Source organism: Nicotiana attenuata, chromosome 7 (genome assembly GCF_001879085.1).
Source record: "Nicotiana attenuata strain UT chromosome 7, NIATTr2, whole genome shotgun sequence".
Classification (NCBI taxonomy): Eukaryota; Viridiplantae; Streptophyta; class Magnoliopsida; order Solanales; family Solanaceae; genus Nicotiana; species Nicotiana attenuata.
Window position 1 is genome coordinate 86277720 of NC_031995.1, and position 21384 is coordinate 86299103.

The window sequence follows — 21384 nt, forward strand, 5'->3', positions numbered from 1 at the left end:
TAAGCACTTTAATACATACATTTTAACATTTAATCCCTATACTTATGTCAAATCAAATGCCACATTCACATCAATTTATATTACCCCATACTACTTTAAGCACTTACATCAAGAGCCACCACTTATCAAGGATTTTTTTTAACAATCTAAGTGGCTCTTCCTTTTTCAAAATATTGCACCTTTCTCCTTATTCAATTAGTTCCACTCAAAAGCCAAACCAACCACCCCACACTTTAACTTTTACAAAGTTCATAACATTCAAGTGCTCATGAAAGGTGAACAGGTTCAAATAGATGGTTAATTCAAACAAATGGGTAAGGCTTGTAATGTGGTTGCCAAAGAAACAGGATTACAGGCTCAAAGGGGTTCACTAAGATTCATAATAATTCGGTGGGTAAAATATGTATATATGGCTCAACAAGAAATGCCTATATCACTTCCAAGACTGAACAAAACTACTATTTCGCTTTGCAAACACACAGGGCAAGTTCTAGGTATCACATGCAAGCACAGAATGTGGGTAACTCTCACACACACTTGGCAAGTAACTCATTCCGAACTAGTTCGTCAACACACTCACATGAGCATTCAAGCAAGACAAGGTGTACACAATTAAGGCACAATTTATGAGTCTACACATGAGCCTAGACGTCGCACTCTCAAGTTCGTTTAGTTGTTAGCAGGTGTATACATCAAAAGGGTGGATTCCTGCCCTTACCCCTCCTAATCTAAGAGAGTCTTCAGAGTCCTCACAACTAAAAAATCTACCTAACCCGGTTCAAGAAAAAGCCCTTGGAAAAGAACCGTGGTCAAAAGAAAAACCAAGGGGGAGTTACTACACTACCTAAAACAAAGCAAAAAATCTTTTTGGTATTTTCTTTAGACTTACTTCCCTCAAGAAAACTGTCTAGAAGATCCGTCATCAGGAAAAGTCCAATCTTTTTTTGTAAAAAAAAAATTATTAACTAACACAACTAAAATAGCATAGAAGCCACCCAGACAATCTCCTCACCCCACACATAAAATTGTGCATTGTCCTCAATGCACACCATAACTAATAAAAGGGTGAAAGAGACTCCCTGGTAGGCCAAAGGCCGAAGCACTAACAACTCATGGGGTACTCAGACTTCTCCCAAGCTTGATCCTTCGTGCGGGTACCTCACACTTTGTTCCAACCAATTGGTTTGCCATTGCATTCTTCCAATAACTTTGCTTTCCATGCTCCTAGAAAATAAAAAATTGATACTACAAAAATAATACAATTACAAAAAATAAAAAAAATTAAAGAAAGCAATAAAGCTGGGCTGCCTCCCAACAAGCGCTTGATTTAACGTCGCGGCACGACGCGAATCACTTTTTGCCTCCACCTCGAGCTTATGAATTGAACCCCCAACTTTGCTTCAAGCTTACGATTATGGTCTTGGGGCGGTACAAATTCTTGCGAGCCAAAAATTAGATAAAATCTTATGCACCTGTTGGCTCTTGACCGAGGAGTGTCACCTTGCCTAGACGTCCTCGAGAAATCCAAAATATAAGGCTCATCTACCTCTTCCTTGGACTCCTTTTTATGCTCATAAGGGTGAATTTCCATTTCACCGTCTGAACATAATGTAGAGAAGTGTTTGGAATGAGGCCCAACGCGCTCAAATACCTGAACTTCAAGATTTTTAACCTCCTCAACACCAATCACACTAGAGTCAACTAAATTTGTATCTTCAACGTCCTTGGTTGACTCTAGTATTACTTCTTCAACATTGACATCCTCAAATTCTAGTTGGCTAGGTTGTTGATGTTCTACTCTGACCTCCCCAATTAACACCTCAAATTCATGCTCTTCTTGGCTACTATCCTCAATATTGGCTTGTTGAGCATTAAAAGCTCCAACCACTTGACTCAATTGAGCCTCCAACTTGCGAATAGTTGCCTCTTGCCTTTCTATGTGCAATTGTTTCTTGTTGTTTTGTTCCAGTAGGCACTTTAGCATATCCTTGATCTCCTTCAGATCCGCATTCCCAGGTTCTTTGTTCCTATTAACTTCACAAGAAAAGGTAGAACCATCATAGTAAGGGGTTGGGGGAAAATAAGAAATATAAGCACAACCATGAAGGTGACCATTTTTACCACCACATGCATCACACACATTCCACAAATAAGATTGAGTTGTTGCACATAACTCGCTCTTAGGAACGTTTTGAAAATTTTGCCACGGGTGATTTCCTTCACAATACGTATGGAGATCAATAGTAGAATTATCTACACCTAAATTCCCATAATTCCAAGATGCCATGTTTCTCAAATCAACAGTTATAAAAAAAATACAAAAAAAAATAAAACAAACTAAAAGTTCAAACTTGAACCCTAGCAATTTATACAGCTACAACTACACCGTTAGTTCCCCGGCAACGGTGCCAAAATTTGGTCACGCCCAACTCTAGTCCTAAAAAGGATAAGCAGTCGCTGCAAATATAATCCGGTCTAAAAGTCCGGAGTCGAATCCCGCAGAGAACTAAGGCTTAGCTGTATCTGTTTAATATCACTAAGAAGACAAGATTGAAAATAAATAAACAGCTGAAAACTAACTATGCTTGAATTGTAAACAATTGGAATAAAGGTCTAAGGTAATGGTTTCCCCCGTTGTTGATTTCCTTAGTTGTATGTTTCCTATAGCGTTGACTTAGTTGCCTCTATCAATCATGAACTCTCCAGCTATCATAAATCTCTCCAAAGCAATTATGGTAATTTACTAGACGCACTCTCTCAAGCTACGCTAGCTAGATTCACATTACAGTTCACTTAGATCGCACCCGAGGTATCGTTATCTCTAATCCAACCTCTAAACCCTCGGTTATGACTCTCGCCTATACTCCGGGAGTGATGTTGTTCCAACAACTACCTAAATATGCACTCTTTCTCAAGCAGATACATAATAAATAGGAACGGCTAATTGAGGATCCTTTCAATTAACCACAATCAAAACATAGTTGAACAAATAGAGATTAAACTAATTCAAATCTATATTACTTATAACAACCAATTCATCCCCAACGGGTTTCACCAAAACCTTAGATTAAGGTTTTAAGCTACTCATGACAATGGGTAAATCAATTACTAAAAGATTCATAATCATGAATTGCAAGAAAATAAAGAAGAAAAGAAATAAAGATGTTTTAGGTGATCTCTCACAATTGTTTTTCTTGCCAAAGTACTCTCTAATAATGTTACATGCCTCCTTTGGGCGAGTTCTAGTATTTAAATAGGGTTTTGGGCTAAGAATTCCTGAATTTGCACTTCAGTCCCTTAAGTTCCCGTCGCCTGCCGCGGTCCTACCGCGCCCACGCTGGGACCGCGGCCAAACGGCCTCTCTGAATCTCCTCTGACAGCTCACCGCGGTCCTACCGCGCCCACGCTGGGATCGCGGCAGTTCACCTCCAGGCCTCGTTTGTGTATTTCAAATGGTTCACTCGGCGACTTTGATGCGATTGGCTTCTTTTTCTTCCAGAAATGATACAAAACCACTCCATAGACTTCTTCTAATGTATGTAACCTGAAAAACATGAAAAGCACTAATAAGAGTATTTTGCTATCACTTTTACAATAAAAACTCTACAAGAAAGTGGTTCTTTTGGGGTTTAATCATAGTTCAATTCACCTATTATCAGGCTGATTTTGTAAGTCTATCAACAATCACTCATATAGAATCGAACTTACACTGGGTACGAGGTAAGCCTATGATGAAATCCATATTAGTTACTTCCCACATCCAAGTCAGAATCTCTATAGCCTGAAATAATCTACCGGGTTTTTGATGCTCAATCTTAACTTGCTGACAGTTAGGGCACTAAGCAACGAACTCCGCTATATCCTTTTTCATTCCGTTCCACCAATATATTTCCCTGATATCATGATACATCTTTGTTGCTCCTGGATAGACAGAATAACAAGAATAGTGAGTCTCTCCCATAACTTGCCGGCGCAACCCTGCAACATTAGGGACACATAATCGTCCTCGATATCTGAGGACCCCATCTCCTGTAATCTCAAATGGTGTCTTCTCCTTATGAGGGGTTGTATCTCTATTATGAGCTAACATAGGATCCTCGTACTGGCGTTCCTTCACTTCAGTTACTAAAGAGGATGTTGTTGTGTCCTGAATAGTAACTCCGATATCACCTGAATCCAGTAATCGCACTCCAAGACTAGCTAGCGAATGAATCTCATGGGATATCCACTCCTCTCTGGTTGTAAATATGACATGCTACCCATAGATCTATGGCTGAGGGCATCGGCTACTACATTCGCCTTCCCTGGATGGTATAAAATATAAATGTCATAGTCTTTTAGTAGCTCCAACCATCTCCTTTGTCGTAAATTAATTTCCTTTTGCTTGAAGATATACTGAAGGCTTTTATGATCCATAGATATCAACATGAATGCCATACAAATAGTGCCTCCACATCTTTAGTGTATGAATCACCGCGGCTAACTCTAAATCGTGGGTCGGGTAATTTTACTCGTGCTTTCTTAGTTGTCTAGAAGCATAAGCCACAACCTTACCATGCTGCATCACTTTACAACCCAATCGAATGCCCGAAGCATCACAATAGATAGCATAACCATCGGTTCCCTCTAGAGTGTTAGAACCGGTGCTGAAGTTATCTGTCCTTCAATGTCTGGAAACTCCGTTCGCAAGCATCAGCCCACTGAACTTAGCTCCCTTTTCAGTCAACTTTTTCAATGGTGAGAGAAGAAAATCCCTATACAAATCTCCTGTAATAACCTGCCAAACCGAGAAAGCTACGAACCTCCGTCGATGTCGTGGGTCTAGGTCAAGTCTTTACTACCTCAATCTTTTGCGTATCAACCGAGATACCTTCACCTGAAATAATATGCCCAAGGAAAGCTACAGAATTCAACCAGAATTCACATTTAGAGAATTTTGCATACAACTTCCCTTTTTGTAAAACTCTGAGCATAGTATGCAAATGATCTGCATGCTCAGTCTCTGAACGAGAATAAACCAATATATCATCGATAAAATACAATCACGAACAGATCTATAAAGGGTCTGAACACACGGTTCATCAAATCCATGAATATTGCTAGGGCATTGGTCAAACCGAATGACATAACACGAAACTCAAAGTGCCCGTATCTGGTCCTGAATGCTGTCTTTGGAATATCTTTCTCCTTAACCCTTACCTGATGGTACCCGGACCTCAAGTCTATCATCAAGAAACACTTGGCACCTTGTAACTGATCAAATAAATCATCAATCCCCGAGAGTGGATAGTTATTCTTGATCATCACCTTATTCAATTGTCTATAATCAATACATATCCGCAAGGAACCATCTTTCTTCCTCGCAAATAACATAGGTTCTCCCTGTTGATACCCAATTTTTTCCTCATATCTCTCAAATACACATATATACCTTCAAAATAGTGCATGAGCATCACCAAGTATTTTTCCATAATTTTTAAAGGCTTTTAATAAATTTATTCATGTATTTTTATATAAATAATTATTAATTGCATCACAAATAATTTTATAATAATTTATTATTTAATTTTTTTCATCATTTATATCCATATTAAGCTTTAAATATTTTTATATATACTTATTTTGCATCCTTAGGCTAAAATTGCATATTTTGCAATAATAGCCCATATGGATGCATAATTACATTATTTACACAAAAAAAGACTTTTTATATTTTTATAATGTTAAGTAATTATTTTAAATCATTTTCATGCACAAGTGATATTTTTGTTATTTATTAATTATTTTTTATAAATTATTTACTGATTTAATTGGGTATTTAAAATCTAGCCCTTTTACTTAATTAATTTCGGAACTATACACTACCCATTACCCCAGCCCAATACATCAGCCCAATACCCTAATACCCAATACCAAAATACCCATTAACACATACCCATACCCGTTTAAAACCCAACCCAATTCCCCTTTTTAACATCATAGCCGTTGATCTCTGAAGATGAACGGCTCACAGCACCCCAACCCCTTTTAATTATATCCTACCCAGTCTAACCCTAACCCCATTTCACCCACTCCTCTGCACTCAAACTCTCTCATCTCCCCCCCCCCCTTTTCTCTTCTGAAACCCTAGCGACACACTCCCTTCTACCCTTTCTTTGGTGTTACATAATAGCTTGCCTAAAATGGCAAGCAAATCAGGAGAGATCCGAACTAAATCTGGTTCAAAATCTCTAACCCGTTGATTATTTCCGTCTGTGTTCGCTCTAACCTCTGTAAGTACGAATATTTTCATATATCTTGTGGATTCTTACTTAACCCTAAGGTTAGGGTTTTCAGATCTTTCCGATTCAAACCCAAAACTAATTTTAACCTTATTTTTTATGTTATTCCGTATAAATCTGCTTATTTTTTGTTAAATCTTTTAGCTTACCCAAATTAAGGTTTCAAATCTTCTTTAATCGAACCAGATCTGGTTCGATTCTATGAATAACCCCTATCTATGTTCATTTTACTAAGATACTTGATTCTTTACCTTTGTTTCTATCGATTTTATGGCTTGCCTAAAATTAGGGTTTCAAACCTTTTTTATTTTGGGGCCAGATCTGTTTCGATTGTGTATTCTGTAAACATGTTCCTTCCTATGTTCATCCTATGAAGCATGAGACTCTTGCCTTTCATCTCTGTTGATTTTATGGTTTTACCCGAAAATTAGGGTTGAATCCTTTTACTGACTTCTGTTTACTCTTTCCTTTCTCGTATAGTACTGATATTTTCCTTATTTTGTTCACCCTACCTTGTTCCTTTACTTCTTTACCTTATTTGCTGATTGATAATTGATTCTATATGATACTTACCTTATTCTAAGTAGTACTTGCCTGATTACTCGTTAATTGACTGAACTCTGACTTCAATTGATTCTGGATTTATTTTCTTTCCTTATTTGTGTATGTTTAATTTATTTCCTTATTCGTCTGCCTAATTGAACATATTTAAACCCTTTCCCCTCTTCCCTTTAGAACAGACTGGAACTCTCATACTCTCACTAAAACTTAGTTCTTTTACTCTGATTCTGTGCTCATTGTTTCTGGTCTTGGCCGGCGGAAAGGCAAGGCCAAGTGATTCTGGAACTTAACTGCTGTAGCATATGTACTTGCTTTCTTGCTTAACTGGTAAGCCCCGATCCCTTGTCGTTTTATTCTCCATATTTTTCATAATCAGTGTTACTTGACAACATGTCTTGAACCTTACTTTTAGCATGATTCTACTTTTTATGCTCCTATGACTCTCTTATGGTTAATACTGTTAGTTTGAGATTAGCTATTTTGAATAATATGAATCCTCTTATAAGTTAGCTTAATGTTCAATTTGTCCGGGCACATTGTCTGTCAATTCTGTACCTATTTTGAACCTTGTATTCTTAGGATACTACAAGCATGTAATTAGTTAATTTGTTCTAATTTATTGCTTAACTCATGTGCCCTGTCTGTTAATATGTCATGTGATGATCTGACTGCTTTGCCTAAGTTATTCCAGTGATTAAACAATGGTTGTCTTAAATGTCAGCATGCTCCCTTAGTGTAATTAAGTCTCTCTTCTGAATTAACCTGTTTGAAACTATGTACTTTGCAAACTTTGTTGTTTTCTGAATGCAATTTTGTGTTCTAAACCTTGTTTCTTCTAAAATCAAACTGTTTTGAAATCTGCCCCTACTCCCTTTTGTATGCTGATTTTTAAAACCTCACTCTTAGTCCCTTAGGTTCTCAACCACCCCAGTGTGAGCACTGCTCAGGGTCCACATGAGACTCCTATGAACTTTGACACATTGGGAACTGGTTACCCATCTCTTGTGAATCATATGCTGAATACATGGTTCTGGTTTGAGCATTACCCTGGGTCCCTGAGGCCCTTGGGAACTTTGACACACTGGAGACCTGGTTCTATATGTGCTATCAGTGAATCACTCATGTTTTGGCTATGCTGTACCTATGAAATGAGCCTCAAAGTTGACTGGTGTGAAGGCCTGGTTCCCAGCTTCAGTTGGGCTTAATGAAGGCTCCCTATAGTTTATCTTATTACTATTATGTAACTCATTCATTATTTGGTCTGTAATGACTTTGTGATAAACAGATTTTGGGGTATTTAGTAAAATCAGGGGGTGATTTCTTATTTCCTTTTGTTAAACTGGGTAGAAATCCTGCCTATAGGCATTCGTCTCTGTTATTAATTCTGCTCATTCGTCAAAACTGTTAAATTCTGCAACGTGTTTTAGAAATCCTGCCTATAGGACTTTCGTTAGTGATGTTGATTCTGAGTTCTATATTTGTATATTAGCAAGCCTTCCAATAGGATTATATTTGCATATTAGAAATCCTGCCTATAAGGTGCATTAGTTTTTCCAATAAATATGTGTTAGCAATCATGCCTACAGGACCTTAATGTTTGATTTAATTGTTTTTCTGGTAACATGTATAACTTCTGCCTGTATCACTGCTTAATAGATATCATGCCTATAGGGTTAAAATCAATTTCAAACCTAGAGATCATGCCTATAAGATTTAAATCAATCCAGTAATAGATACCATGCCTATAGGATTAAGATCAGTTTCAAACCTAGAGATCATGCCTATAGGATTTAAGTCAGTTCGACATTAGAAATCATGCCTATAGGATTCTGTTAATTGATTCTGAATATAATCGCCACTGTCAATCACTTAGACAATATGCCTATAAGGCTTAATGATAATTCTGGATTCTGTGAGCGTGATGCATTACTGTTTTAAATACCCAGATGATATTCATTAAAACCAGAAGGCAAACAGTAAGTCCTAACACTCGCCTTAATGAAATTGTTTCTATACATCTGTCTTCTCCCATAGATATCCTTCCTGTAGGATTTTAAGATCGATAAAAATTGTTAATTGCGTGCATTTGCTGTTTATGTGCGGAGGTTAACATGAGCCCATATTTGCTTTGTATTTGCAAGTCCTAACATGTTTTGTTTGTCACCTAGTCTTTTACATTTTTTGAGCGACCTAGGCTTAGTCTAGAACTATCCCAAATAGAAGTCCTAACGCCTCCAAGACTATTGGTAAGGGACGGGTAGTGCACGCATAGGAATCTAACTAGAATCAATTAATGCGCTTTAGGTAACAACTTGAAGATAGTAATTGGTAGTAGGAGATGATAGTCTGTGCCCGCTGAATAATATGAGTAACACCCCGACTCGAGGGAGTTGCGAAGTATTATTTATGTTGCACGGGGTGATCCTTTAGGCTAAAAAATTTAAGACCCCACATCCCTATTAAGTGATTCTCTAGCTTCCTTATTAAACTAATTCATAAATTAAGTTCAGCCGGGACCCACCGTTGTGGACCTCGAGGGGTGCCTAACACCTTCCCCTCAAGGTAATTTTGAGCCCTTACCCGATCTCTGGTAACACAAACTAGTATAACATGAGTTATCTGCTCTAGGTGCCCTAACGCACCTTAACCCATTAGGTGGCGACTCTAACCAATTCCTTTTTCCTACAATCTCAAAGGAGTCATCAAAATGTCGAAACCCGATTTTGCGAGGAAAAGGGGTCGCGACAGCATGGCGACTCTGCTGGGGATATCCTTAAGCTCTTACCATTATGAACTTGATTTGCAAGAATTAGTCTTTCCCGATAAGCGTATTTTTGTTATTTTGCTCTTGTTATTGCTACATGCACATCCTTTTCCCTATTTCCCCTTTATATGAACTCACATGCAATTCTTCATTTAATTCAATTACAACGTGTGTTTCCCCTTATTTCCTAATCATGTGCCCGACTTCCAATTTTGCTATATCATGTCTTTCCCCAATCCTTACCCCTTTATTTGCCTTATTAGTTCCTTCATTTCACAAACTAACTTCTTCCCTGTTTTTCTTTCTTTTATGTCTTTACGTTTATTCAATACCACATTTATTTTCAAGACATGTGAAAATATTTGACAATGTGTTATTTTTTCCTTTTACATAATGCATGCTAAACATCATATTCCACTCGTGCGTACTAATACCATAGCGGCGCTTGATGAGTGTCCGCGCTCTTCCTAAAATCACCCTTTAAATTTGGAAAGGCTTATTTGCGGTAAAACTAGTCGATCAACGGTGCAGTCAACGGTTCTGTGCCTTTCACTCTCAAGTTGTCCACTTGAGGGTACCGGTCTAGACTTCTATAGAACCTTACTTTGATAATGACTGTACATGCATCATGATCAAACCTAGCCTGTGTTAATATGTTGTCCGCATAATAACCCTCTAAGAAAAACCTTGTCCAAAGTCCAACGGGATTTCCATAATCCAAACGGGCGCAACCACGATATGTGCATTATTTGGAGAGATAAATGCTGACACGCTAATCGTTAATGTGTAAGTAGTCGAATCCGGAGGGGGGCAAGGGTCTAACTCTGTTTATTTTGCAGAAAATGAGGCACGAAGTCCCCAGGTTCGGCATGGTCCGAAGTATACCACCGCTATTGTTAGATTGGTGGGAAAACCTTTCGCCAGGCGACAAAAACCATGTGAAGAGGATTCTTGGAAACTTACCCTCCTTATTGGACCTCCAACCAAACAACATGCTGATCGAGGCTGCTACTATGTTCTGGGACGGAGAAAGGGCCATATTCCGTTTTGGCAATATATAAATGACTCATGTTTTTGAGGAAATAGGAGGATTCGCAAGATTACAATGGGATAGTCCCGGTTTACTAGTACCGGAACACCGCACGACCAGGGGGTTTCTGAAGATGAGGGGTCTGAGAAAGAATGATGACTTGGAGTGCCTGAAGAAGTCCTACATACCCTTCGACTTCCTCTATGAACAATATGGACACAACAAATCTTATCGTATCTTTCATGATGAAATCTCGATCACCTCCCTGGGTTGGACTCATCGTTGGGTTTTTGTATTCATCGTCTGCTTTCTAGGTATGATAGTGTTCCCAAGCCAAGGGGACAGAATTCACACCAGGCTGGCCATGGTAACCAAAGCTTTAATGGAGGGAATTAAGGGACAAACCTAGATTGTTGTTCCGATGATTGTAGTAGACATATACCGGGCTCTAGATCGTTGCAACAAAGGATTCAAACATTTTGAGGGTTGCAACTTGCTACTGCAGATTTGGTTGTTAGAACATCTTCAGAGGGGTCAATACCGCCAAGAGTTTCCATGGAGACCATGGAATGATCACATCGCTTTCCACCATCCTAAAAGAATGACCTTTATCCTAGATAGGTTTGCACAGCCAGAGAATGCTACAGAATGGGCACAGTTTTTCAGCAATTTGACCGAGGACCAAGTCCACTGGATGTTCGAGTGGTTCCCTACTAATGAATTCATCATCAGATTCAGGGATGTTCAGCATTTGGTGTTGATTGGGTTAAGTGGAATACATCCCTATGTTCCTATCAGGGTCATGAGACAAGCTGGTAGAAAACAAGTCATACCACCAGTCTCCAAAATGAGTCATTACAGAGCCGATTTTCAGGGTGATGCCATTCCATACAAATGTGAGGCCCAGCACATGTGACACTTGAAGATTATCGTGAAAAAGGATACTATCGATCCAGATCGATATCACGCAGGTCATGTGTACTTCTACCCATCATGGTTAGAAGATAATAGCAGGAATAGTCGAGCCAGGGGTTGGTCAAGGAAACAGGGTCATAGATGAAGCTGCTGAAGCACAAGTGAAGTATGAGAGGCTACGCAAAAGAGTCCTTGAATCCGAAGCCAGGCATTTGGAACAACACAAGTTCGACATGGAATCAATTAACGAATGTAAGGAAATGGCTACAAGATCGACAGAAAGGCTAGAATATTTGGAGCAGGGTCTAATGGAACTTGAAGGAAAGATGAGGAAAAGGGTCGTAGACTATTAAAATGCAGAGGAAAATGAGGGAGGATACCTAGCGAGGGCGTACCTGCTGTTGGGCATGCACGACCTGGGGAATCTGATCAATGGAGCCAAGAAGGTCAAATATGGAGAAGGACCCTCCGGGACCAAGTAGATTAGATTTAGCTGTTTTTCTGAAACGTTTTTGAATTTAATAAGGCAAATGCCATTAGCAACTCATTTATTTATTGTCGTTTTTAGGTTCGTCTTATTTATTACATTAATGAAATGAGGCATTTATCGGCATTAAATCTCTCCAAATCTACTTGTCACTAGGCTTACCTCGGGCACAACGAGGTTCCCAAAATTAGGACGCGAATTTATATTCCTGCAATACGTGTTTAAAATACTGCAAATACTTTTCAGAATCCTTACTGACTTATTTACCTTTTTGCATTTTTCTTTATTTTGATTCTTCCCATCCCCTCAGGTTGGTTTGCACATACTGGCATCATCAGCATATCACACCAGATCTTGAGGCCCTCCACCTCCTCCTCCTCCAAGTAATCCGAAAGGAAAGGGAAAAGCTAAGATAGATGATATGAGTGGTATCCGGAAAGAAAATGCTGCGCACGTAGAAAATGTTGAAACTTCAGACAGTCGGAGTACTCCGGCCCAGAATGATATGGTCCTACGATTGGAACAGAAAATACTGGAATTGCAAGGGGAACTTGAGCAGGTCCGCAACTTGGCAAACCTCTCCCTCACCCTAAACGTCCCAGACATTAACCAACAAAATGCTCAAAACCCAGCACCTCCTCAAAACACACCAAACCAACACCCGCAAAATCCTTCTGCACCCCATCAATACGCAATACCTCCCCAAAATCCTAATCCTCCGCCTGTACCTACACCTCCTCAACACCAGCATCTCCCAACTCAATACCCACAAACCACTTACCATGCTCCTCAGAATACCCCACAACCTATCCCTGATCCGCAAAATTCAACTAATGATCACCACTACACTCAAACCCCCGGCACCCACCAAAACAATCCCATATACGTAGAAACCTTACCCCACTCCGCTCAACCAATCTCATACACACCAGAATCCGTCGAGAAGGACCTGCTCATTAAGAACATGGTGGAGGAGCTCAAGAAGCTCACAAGCCGAGTCCAGGGTGTTGAAGGAGGCAAAGGAATTGAGGGTTTGAATTATGAAGATCTATGCATTCAGCCAGACGTAGAACTGCCAGAGGGTTACAAACCTCCCAAGTTCGAGATGTTCGACGGAACAGGAGACCCAAAGGTACATTTGAGGACGTACTGTGACAAACTCGTGGGAGTTGGGAAAGATGAAAGAACTCGCATGAAGCTATTCATGAGGAGTCTCAATGGAGACGCCCTATCTTGGTATATCAATCAAAATCCCAAGAAGCGGGTTAATTGGGTAAGCATGGCATCAGACTTCATGGACCGATTCAGATTTAATACAGAGAATGCACCGGACGTCTTCTACATACAGAACCTCAAGAAGAATCCAATGGAAACTTTCCATGAGTATGCTACTCGATGGAGGTCAGAAGCTGCAAAGGTTAGGCTGGCATTGGAAGAAAATCATATGAACAAATTCTTCGTCAGGGCCCAGGATCCACAATACTATGAAAGGTTTATGGTCGTCGAAAATCAAAACTTTTCCGACATCATCAAACTCGGGGAAAGGATTGAAGAAGGGATCAAGAACGGGATGGTAACTAATTTCGAGGCATTGCAGGCTACGAACAAGGCATTACAGTCTGGGGGTATATCAAAGAAGAAAGAAGTAAGGGCAGTGATGGTGGCCCAAGGTCCAAAATCCCCACTCACAAACCAAAAACCCCCACCTACATACCAACCTTCACCTCCCAGATATTCTCAACCGCTACCGCCTATCACACTTATAACACCCAGCCAACCTATTACCATTCACCTCCAACCCGTCAAGACTATCAAAAACCCAGACCCAAATTCGATTGCAGGTTGCCCAGACAATAGACAATACACCCCTATTGCTAAGCCCATCGACCAGCTATATGAAGACTGAAGGCTGCCGGATATGTTACCCCTATTCCTGCTGTCGCCATGGAAAACTCCTCCTAATGGGTTAACCCGAACAAAACATGGGCGTACCATTCCGGCATGAAGGGGCATACTATTGATGAATGCCGCACTCTGAAGGACAAGATTCAAACCTTGATTGATACCAAAGTCATACAAGCAAAGGAAGCCGCACCAAATGTCCGCAACAATCCCCTCCCAAATCATAGGGGTGAAGGAGTAAATGTGATAGAAACTAATGAAGAATGGGATCGAGAAGGGTCAATTAGGCTTATTCGGGAAGGTGACGACCTTAAAATTGCATTCACACTCACTCCTATTGTGGTACATATACAACCACAGGTCGAAGTCGAAATAGCCACATCAGTTCCATTCGAAATCGAAATGACAGCACCTGCGACTACACCTATCCCATTTGAAGTAGAAGTAGCCATACCCTTCACTGTGACGGTAGCATCCACACCACCCTTCAATTCCAACGCCATACCTGGGATTATGTTGCCGAAGCTAGGAGAAAAGGAAAAGCAAAAATGGAAGAGTCTGGTGCTGCACAGGGGATGACCAGAACTGGAAGGATCTATACACCCGAAAATTTGGAAGGAACAAGTAAGGAAGCTGCTACCAAACAACCCATCATTGAAACTGGTCCAGATGATCTCTTGAGGAAAGTACAGGCAAGAGAATACTCTGTTGTCGACCATCTAAACAAAACCCCTGCTTAGATTTCCATTCTGTCGCTGCTACAGAATTTTGAGACGCATAGGAATGCGTTAATGAAAGTATTGAATGAAGCTTACGTGCCCAACAACATCACCAGTGGAGAAATGGCCAATATGGTGGGGCGAGTGCTGGAAAGTCACAAGATCACCTTTCACGAAGATGAATAACACCTGAAGGACTATGTCACAATAGAGAAATGCACATCACGGTACAGTTTGAGGACAAATTCATTGCCAAAGTCTTAATAGATGGGGGTTCGAGCCTCAACATTTGTCCATTGACCACTCTGAAAAGGTTGGGTAAAGATTTCCATGAGATACGAGTAGGGAGTATGAATGTGAAAGCATTTGATGGGTCTCAAAGGGCCACGATTGGGGAAATCAACCTTTATTTACAAATGGGCCCGACTTGGTTTGATGTTGTGTTTCAAGTATTGGACATATCTACTACGTACAATCTTTTACTGGGACGGCCTTGGATACATGCCACTAGAGCTGTGGCTTCTACGCCACCAAGCGGTGAAGTTCGAATGGAACCATCCGGAGGTAATCATTCATGGAGACGAAAGTAATCCCATTTACACTAGTCAAACTGTCCCGGTTGTCGAGAATAGAAGAAAGTTGGGTGGAGAAACTTATCACCGCATCGAGTGTGTCAATGCAATTGAGAAAGATAAATGGTGGAGCGGCAAAATAGAAAGCATACTGGCATGGTCAGGGTATGAACCCGGCAAAGGGCTTGGGAAGAATCTCTAGGGCATCACTAAGCCAATTAAACCGAAACGTTACGGTACCACCTTTGGACTTGGGTATCAGTATACCTGGTAGGAGTATGATGATTGGTCGCAACCATGGCGTGGTCCCTATTACCCTCTGTACGCGGTAAAATCAGATGACTTGATTTTCTGCTATCAAGATATTTCAGAAGCCTTCCTCGGAACCCCGAGGGTGGAAGGCCTCGGTCAAGTTCTCGGTCTCAGGGATCGTTGGAGCCCGAATCGAAGGGGGGCAGGGTCTGAGGTCGGAATAGAAGAAGAAGTCTCCCAGGCGCATGGCTACACCTGACAGGGCCGGTCTATCTATAATCTACTGAGATGACGTGCGATAGGCCGTCTCATACTTCTACTCTCGTAAATAATATATACATATTCTATTGAGTCCCTTCGCCTATATATGGGGGACTCACCCCATCTTGTAAAACACTGATGTTGCTCCACTTCTCCAATAAGCAATAATATCTCTCTTTCTCTCTCTTTCTTCTAAATTATCAGTGTTCTTCGACCCCGAGGTCGCCCTAACATTTTATTGTTCTTCATTTGTTCTTCATCATTTAGCTCAAGATTGACGGTATAAAGCCTTGTATGCATATACTTATCTGTTATTCCCCTTCCCGATTACCCTCGACAAGGTTATCTTCGATAGGCCCGAGGTGGGCTCGAGGCCAGGCCCCGAGGTGTCTACTGGCTTGTCCTAAGCCCGGGAACGTCCCTTACTGGTTCGATTATCGTTTTTGGCTAGCTCGATCTTTACTGTTTTTACTCCACATTTAGCACTATTCACCCTTTCAAATTAGCTCGGGAATAGATCACATATTTTTAGAATCCCATTTACAAATTTAATTGTTGTTACCATTTTCACGGTAAATAGTTTTGCGCCCACCGTGGGGATAAAAGTAATAGTGATTATTTTCTTGCTAGTTTCGTCACTTAAACGCACGATATCTCTTGCACTTTTTCTTGCCCAACATCTCCGCTTTCAAGACCAGACATTCTGCTCGATCGGCAACATGATAATCATAGATCTCGAGAGCAACAAAGGAACGAAACCGAACAGCCCGGAGTCCGACGCTCCCCTGGGCTTAGTTCGAGGGCAAAAAGGAACCCTCCAATATGATATCCACAGTATTATCGGGGGGCAGATGATCCCTAGTGCCCCGTATCCAAGCGGACAAAAACATCTGCCACAGATGGATTGACCCGGTAGCTCTTACCCGAAGAAACCCTCGTATTCACCGAGGAGGACCTCGAGGCCATGGGAGAACCACAACACAATGACGCACTGGTGATCTCGTTTCTCTTAAACAACACAAGGATAAAGCGCGTGCTCGTAGATCCGGGCAGCTCGGCCAACATAATCAGGTCCGGAATGATAGAACAGCTAGGATTGCTCAGCCAGATTAACATCGTTCCTCGAATCCTCCACGGTTTCAACATGATCGGGTAAGAAACGAAAGGAGAAATCACCCTCCCAATCAACACATCCGGCACGACCCAGAGCACCTAATTTCAGGTCATCGACGGCGACATGAGGTACAACGCTTTGCTTGGTAGACCTTGGATACACGATATGAGGGTAGTGCCCTCTACCTTACACCAGGTGGTGAGATTCCCCACAAGAAATGGCATTACAACAATACATGGAGAACAGCGGACGGTAAGAGAAATGTTTGCGATTCACCGTGAGCCGTTAACCCCCGCACACTCGGCCTCACACGAGGAAAAAAGCATGCAAACCATCAGAGATGACGAGGAAGATTTCTTCGCCCCCCGAACCTTCGTCGCCCCCGAAGAATCGGATGCGACCAAATCAACGGTCGAAGAATTGGAGCAGACTGTTCTGATCGATAACCTCCCAGACCGCAAGGTATACCTAGGCACGGGGTTGACCCCGAACTCAGGACAGGGTTTATTCGATTCCTTAGTAACAATATCGACTGTTTTGCCTGGTCCCACCTAGATATGACAGGTATCCCGCCAGAAATAACCTCCCACCGGCTGAGCGTCGACCCCAAATTAAAACCCGTGAAGCAAAAAAGGAGGCCGCAGTCCGAGGTAAAACACTTAAAAATCGGATCCATCAGGGAGGTAAAGTATCTCGAATGGCTAGCTAACGTAGTAATAGTGCCAAAGAAAGGGAATAAGCTAAGAATGTGCGTAGATTATAAGGATTTAAACAAAGCATGCCCCAAAGATTCTTTCCCGCTGCCCAACATTGATCGTCTAATCGATGCCACGGCCGGTCACGAGACCCTCACCTTCCTCGATGCTTACTCGAGGTATAATCAGATTCCGATGAACCCCGAGGACAGGGAAAAAACTTCATTCATCACGAAGTATGGCACATATTGCTATAATGTGATGCCCTTCGGACTAAAAAACGCAGGAGCAACGTACCAACGCCTAGTTAATAAGATGTTCGAACACCAAATAGGAAAATAGATGGAAGTATACATTGATGATATGTTAGTAAAATCCCTGCGCGCAGAGGATCACCTGACCCATTTGCAGGAAACTTTCAACATCCTCAGAAGCTACAACATGAAGCTCAACCCCGAAAAATGCGCCTTCGGAGTAGGCTTGGGCATATTCTGGGCTTCATGGTCTCAAACAGGGGGATCGAGATCAACCTCGACAAAATAAAGGCCATCGAAGAAATCACAGTGGTAAATAACGTAAAAGCCGTTCAACGACTGACTGGGCGGATCGCAGCCCTGGGTAGATTCATATCAAGGTCGTCTGACAAAAGCCATCGCTTCTTTGCCCTACTCAGAAGGAAGAGAAACTTCGAATGGACTCCGGAATGCCAAGACGCCATGGAAGAGCTGAAACGGTACCTGTCAAGCCCACCCTTGCTACACACGCCCAAAGAAGATGAAATGTTGTACCTGTACCTGGCTATATCCGAAATAGCGGTAAGCGGTGTATTAGTTCGGGAAGATCAAGGTACGCAATTTCCTGTATATTATGCAAGTCCAACCTTGGGGGACGCGGAAACCCGATATCCCCATCTAGAAAAATTGGCGCTCGCACTAATAAGCGCTTCGCGCAAGCTAAAGCCTTACTTTCAGTGCCACCGCATCTGTGTCCTATCAACCTATCCCCTCCAGAGCATACTGCACAAGCCTGAGTTGTCGGGTCGACTGGCCAAATGGGCCATCGAGCTCGGAGGGTATGATATTGAATATCAACCTCGAACGGACATCAAATCCCATATCCTAGCGGATTTTGTGGACGATTTTTCGCCATCCCTCGTCCCCGAGGTGGAGAAGGAACTTTTACTGAAGTCAGGCACATCTTCCGGGGTGTGGACCCTGTTCACGGAGAGTGCCACAAACGTTAGAGGATCAGGACTCGGTATAGTCCTGAAGCCGCCCATCGGCGGCGTAATCCGACAATCCATAAAAACTGTGAAGCTAACTAACAACGAAGCCGAGTATGAGGCTATTATTGCAGGTCTAGAGTTGGCCAAAGGCCTGGGGGCCAAGTCCATCGAGGCAAAATGCGATTCGCTCCTCGTAGTAAGTCAAGTAAACGGAAGTTATGAAGCTCGGGAAGACAGAATGCATAGGTATCTGGATAAAATCCAAGTCACCTTGCGTCGCTTCAAGGAATGGACCTTAGTCCTTGTGCCCCGAGAACAGAACAGCGAGGCTGACGCCCTAGCAAAGCTAGGATCGTCCGCCGAGGAGGAAGACCTGCTCCCCGGGGCCGTGGTCCAGCTAATCAAGTCCGCAGTCGATGAGGCTCATGCGGAAATCAACTCCACCAGCCTGACATGGGATTGGAGGAATAAATACATCACCTATCTGAAGGACGGGAAGCTGACCGCCGACCCGAAAGAGTCAAAAGCCTTGGGAATCAGAGCGGCCCGGTTCTCGCTCGACGAAAGTGGGGCCCTGTACAGAAGAACCTTCGACGACCCCCTAGCAGTGTGTCTTGGACTGGGAGACATGGACTATGTGCTCCGAGAGATCCATGAGGGCACCTGCGGAAACCACTCCGGGGCAGAATCCTTAGTCAGAAAGGTAATCCGAGCAGGTTACTATTGGGATAGCATGGAAAGAGACGCCAAGGAGTTCGTCCGGAAATGCGACAAGTGTCAAAAATTCGCCCCATGATCCACCAACCCGGGGAAGAATTACATTCTGTCCTATCACCATGGCCATTCATGAAATGGGGAATGGATATCGTTGGCCCTTTGCCAACGACACCAGGTAAAGCTAGATTCATTCTGTTTATGACTGACTACTTTTCAAAATGGGTAGAAGCGAAGGCCTTCGAAAAAATAAGAGAGAATGAAGTCATCAACTTCATATGGGAACACATCATATGCCGATTCGGGATCCCATCTGAAATAACGTGCGACAACGGGAGACAATTCATTAGGAGCAAGGTAACTCAGTTCCTGGAGGACAACAAAATCAAAAGGATCCTTTCAACACCGTATCATCCGTGCGCAAACGGCCAGGCCGAATCCACAAATAAAACTATCATCCTAAACTTGAAGAAGAAATTAGAGAGCTCCAAGGGAAAGTGGCGAGAGACTCTACCCGAGAAATTATGGGCATATCGGACGACTTCAAAATCAAGTACAGGCAAAACTCCTTTTTCTCTAGTATATGGCACTGAAGCATTAATACCCGTAGAGGTCGGTGAGCCAAGCGCTAGAGTCCGGCACGCCGGCGAGGAGACAAACCACGAGGCCATGACAACAACCCTCGAGCTACTCGACGAAAGGCGGGAGGCCTCGCTGATTCGGATGGCTGCCCAGAAGCAGAAAATCAAAAGATATTACAACCGGAGGACGAACCTCAGATATTTTAGCATCGGAGACTTGGTCCTGAGGAAGGCTACTCTCAACACCCGGAATCCCAACGAAGGAAAACTAGGCCAGAATTAGGAAGGACCATATCGCGTCCTCGGAATCATTGGCAAAGGCACATATAAGTTTGGCACCATGGAAGGCGAGCGGCTTCCGAGCAACTGGAATGTGTCGATGCTCAAATGATATTACTGTTAGGGCCCGCAATCGTCAAATACTCGCGGGAGCCCACGATCGAGCATCGCCCTCTCTTCCACGAAAAAAGACTCTCACCCCGGAACGAATTCCCGCTGAAAGGACCTTTCTAACAAAGGTAACATACCAGGCCAAACAATTTTAAGGAGCCGAGCCCATGAGGGTCGAGCTCAGGGCAACAAAACTATATGTGCTTGCGGCCTATATCTACGCCAAGCAATAAAGAATATACTTTGGCATTTTCATCACAGCCTACATCCGCTCCAAAACAATAAAAGGTAGTTTCTTAGCGTTTCATGTTTCAAGAAAGATTGTCCCAAAGCACAATACTTCTCCATTAAACAAGTCTGACACACTCGGATACTCAAAATAAGCAATTTTGATAGCTCGTACGACCCCAGGGTCGGAACTCCGGGCTCACCAACCCCCGTAAAATAGCTCCAAACTCACGAAAAGCTGTCTTCAAGCAAACTCGATGACTCGGAGGCTGTCGCCAATCGCCACGCACTGGAAAATCCAAAATTGTATGACCCTAACGGGCAGCCTCGGCAAAACCAGATCTATTCTCCATAAACTGTAAGACCTCAATAGGCATGGCAAACTGTAAGACCTCAACAGGCATGGCAAACTGTAAGACCTCAACAGGCATGGCAAACTGTAAGACCTTAACAGGCATGAACAATCCTGCAGTTTAGGCTATACGTCGCATTTGTAAGAATCCCTAAAGGGCATACCCTCGGTATGACGCCTAAAACTACTTCTCGGGATAAAAATGGCCCCGGCCAAATGCACACAACTACGGTCGGAACGGCTACTGCAGCCCAAAAAACGCGACTCGGGGACGCCCGACTGTTGCTAAAAAATCCTCCAAATCTACTTCGGAAAGAACCGGTTAAAACACAAGCTTCCCT

The 21384-nt window shown here is 42.4% G+C and overlaps 1 protein-coding gene across 1 annotated transcript; it reads left to right on the forward strand.

Moving 5' to 3' along the window:
* On the forward strand, positions 17120-19574 carry LOC109230222. The gene is made up of 2 exons (XM_019395745.1): positions 17120-17320; positions 18099-19574. Exons 1-2 carry the CDS (start codon positions 17120-17122, stop codon positions 19572-19574), a joined length of 1677 nt encoding a protein of 558 aa, XP_019251290.1.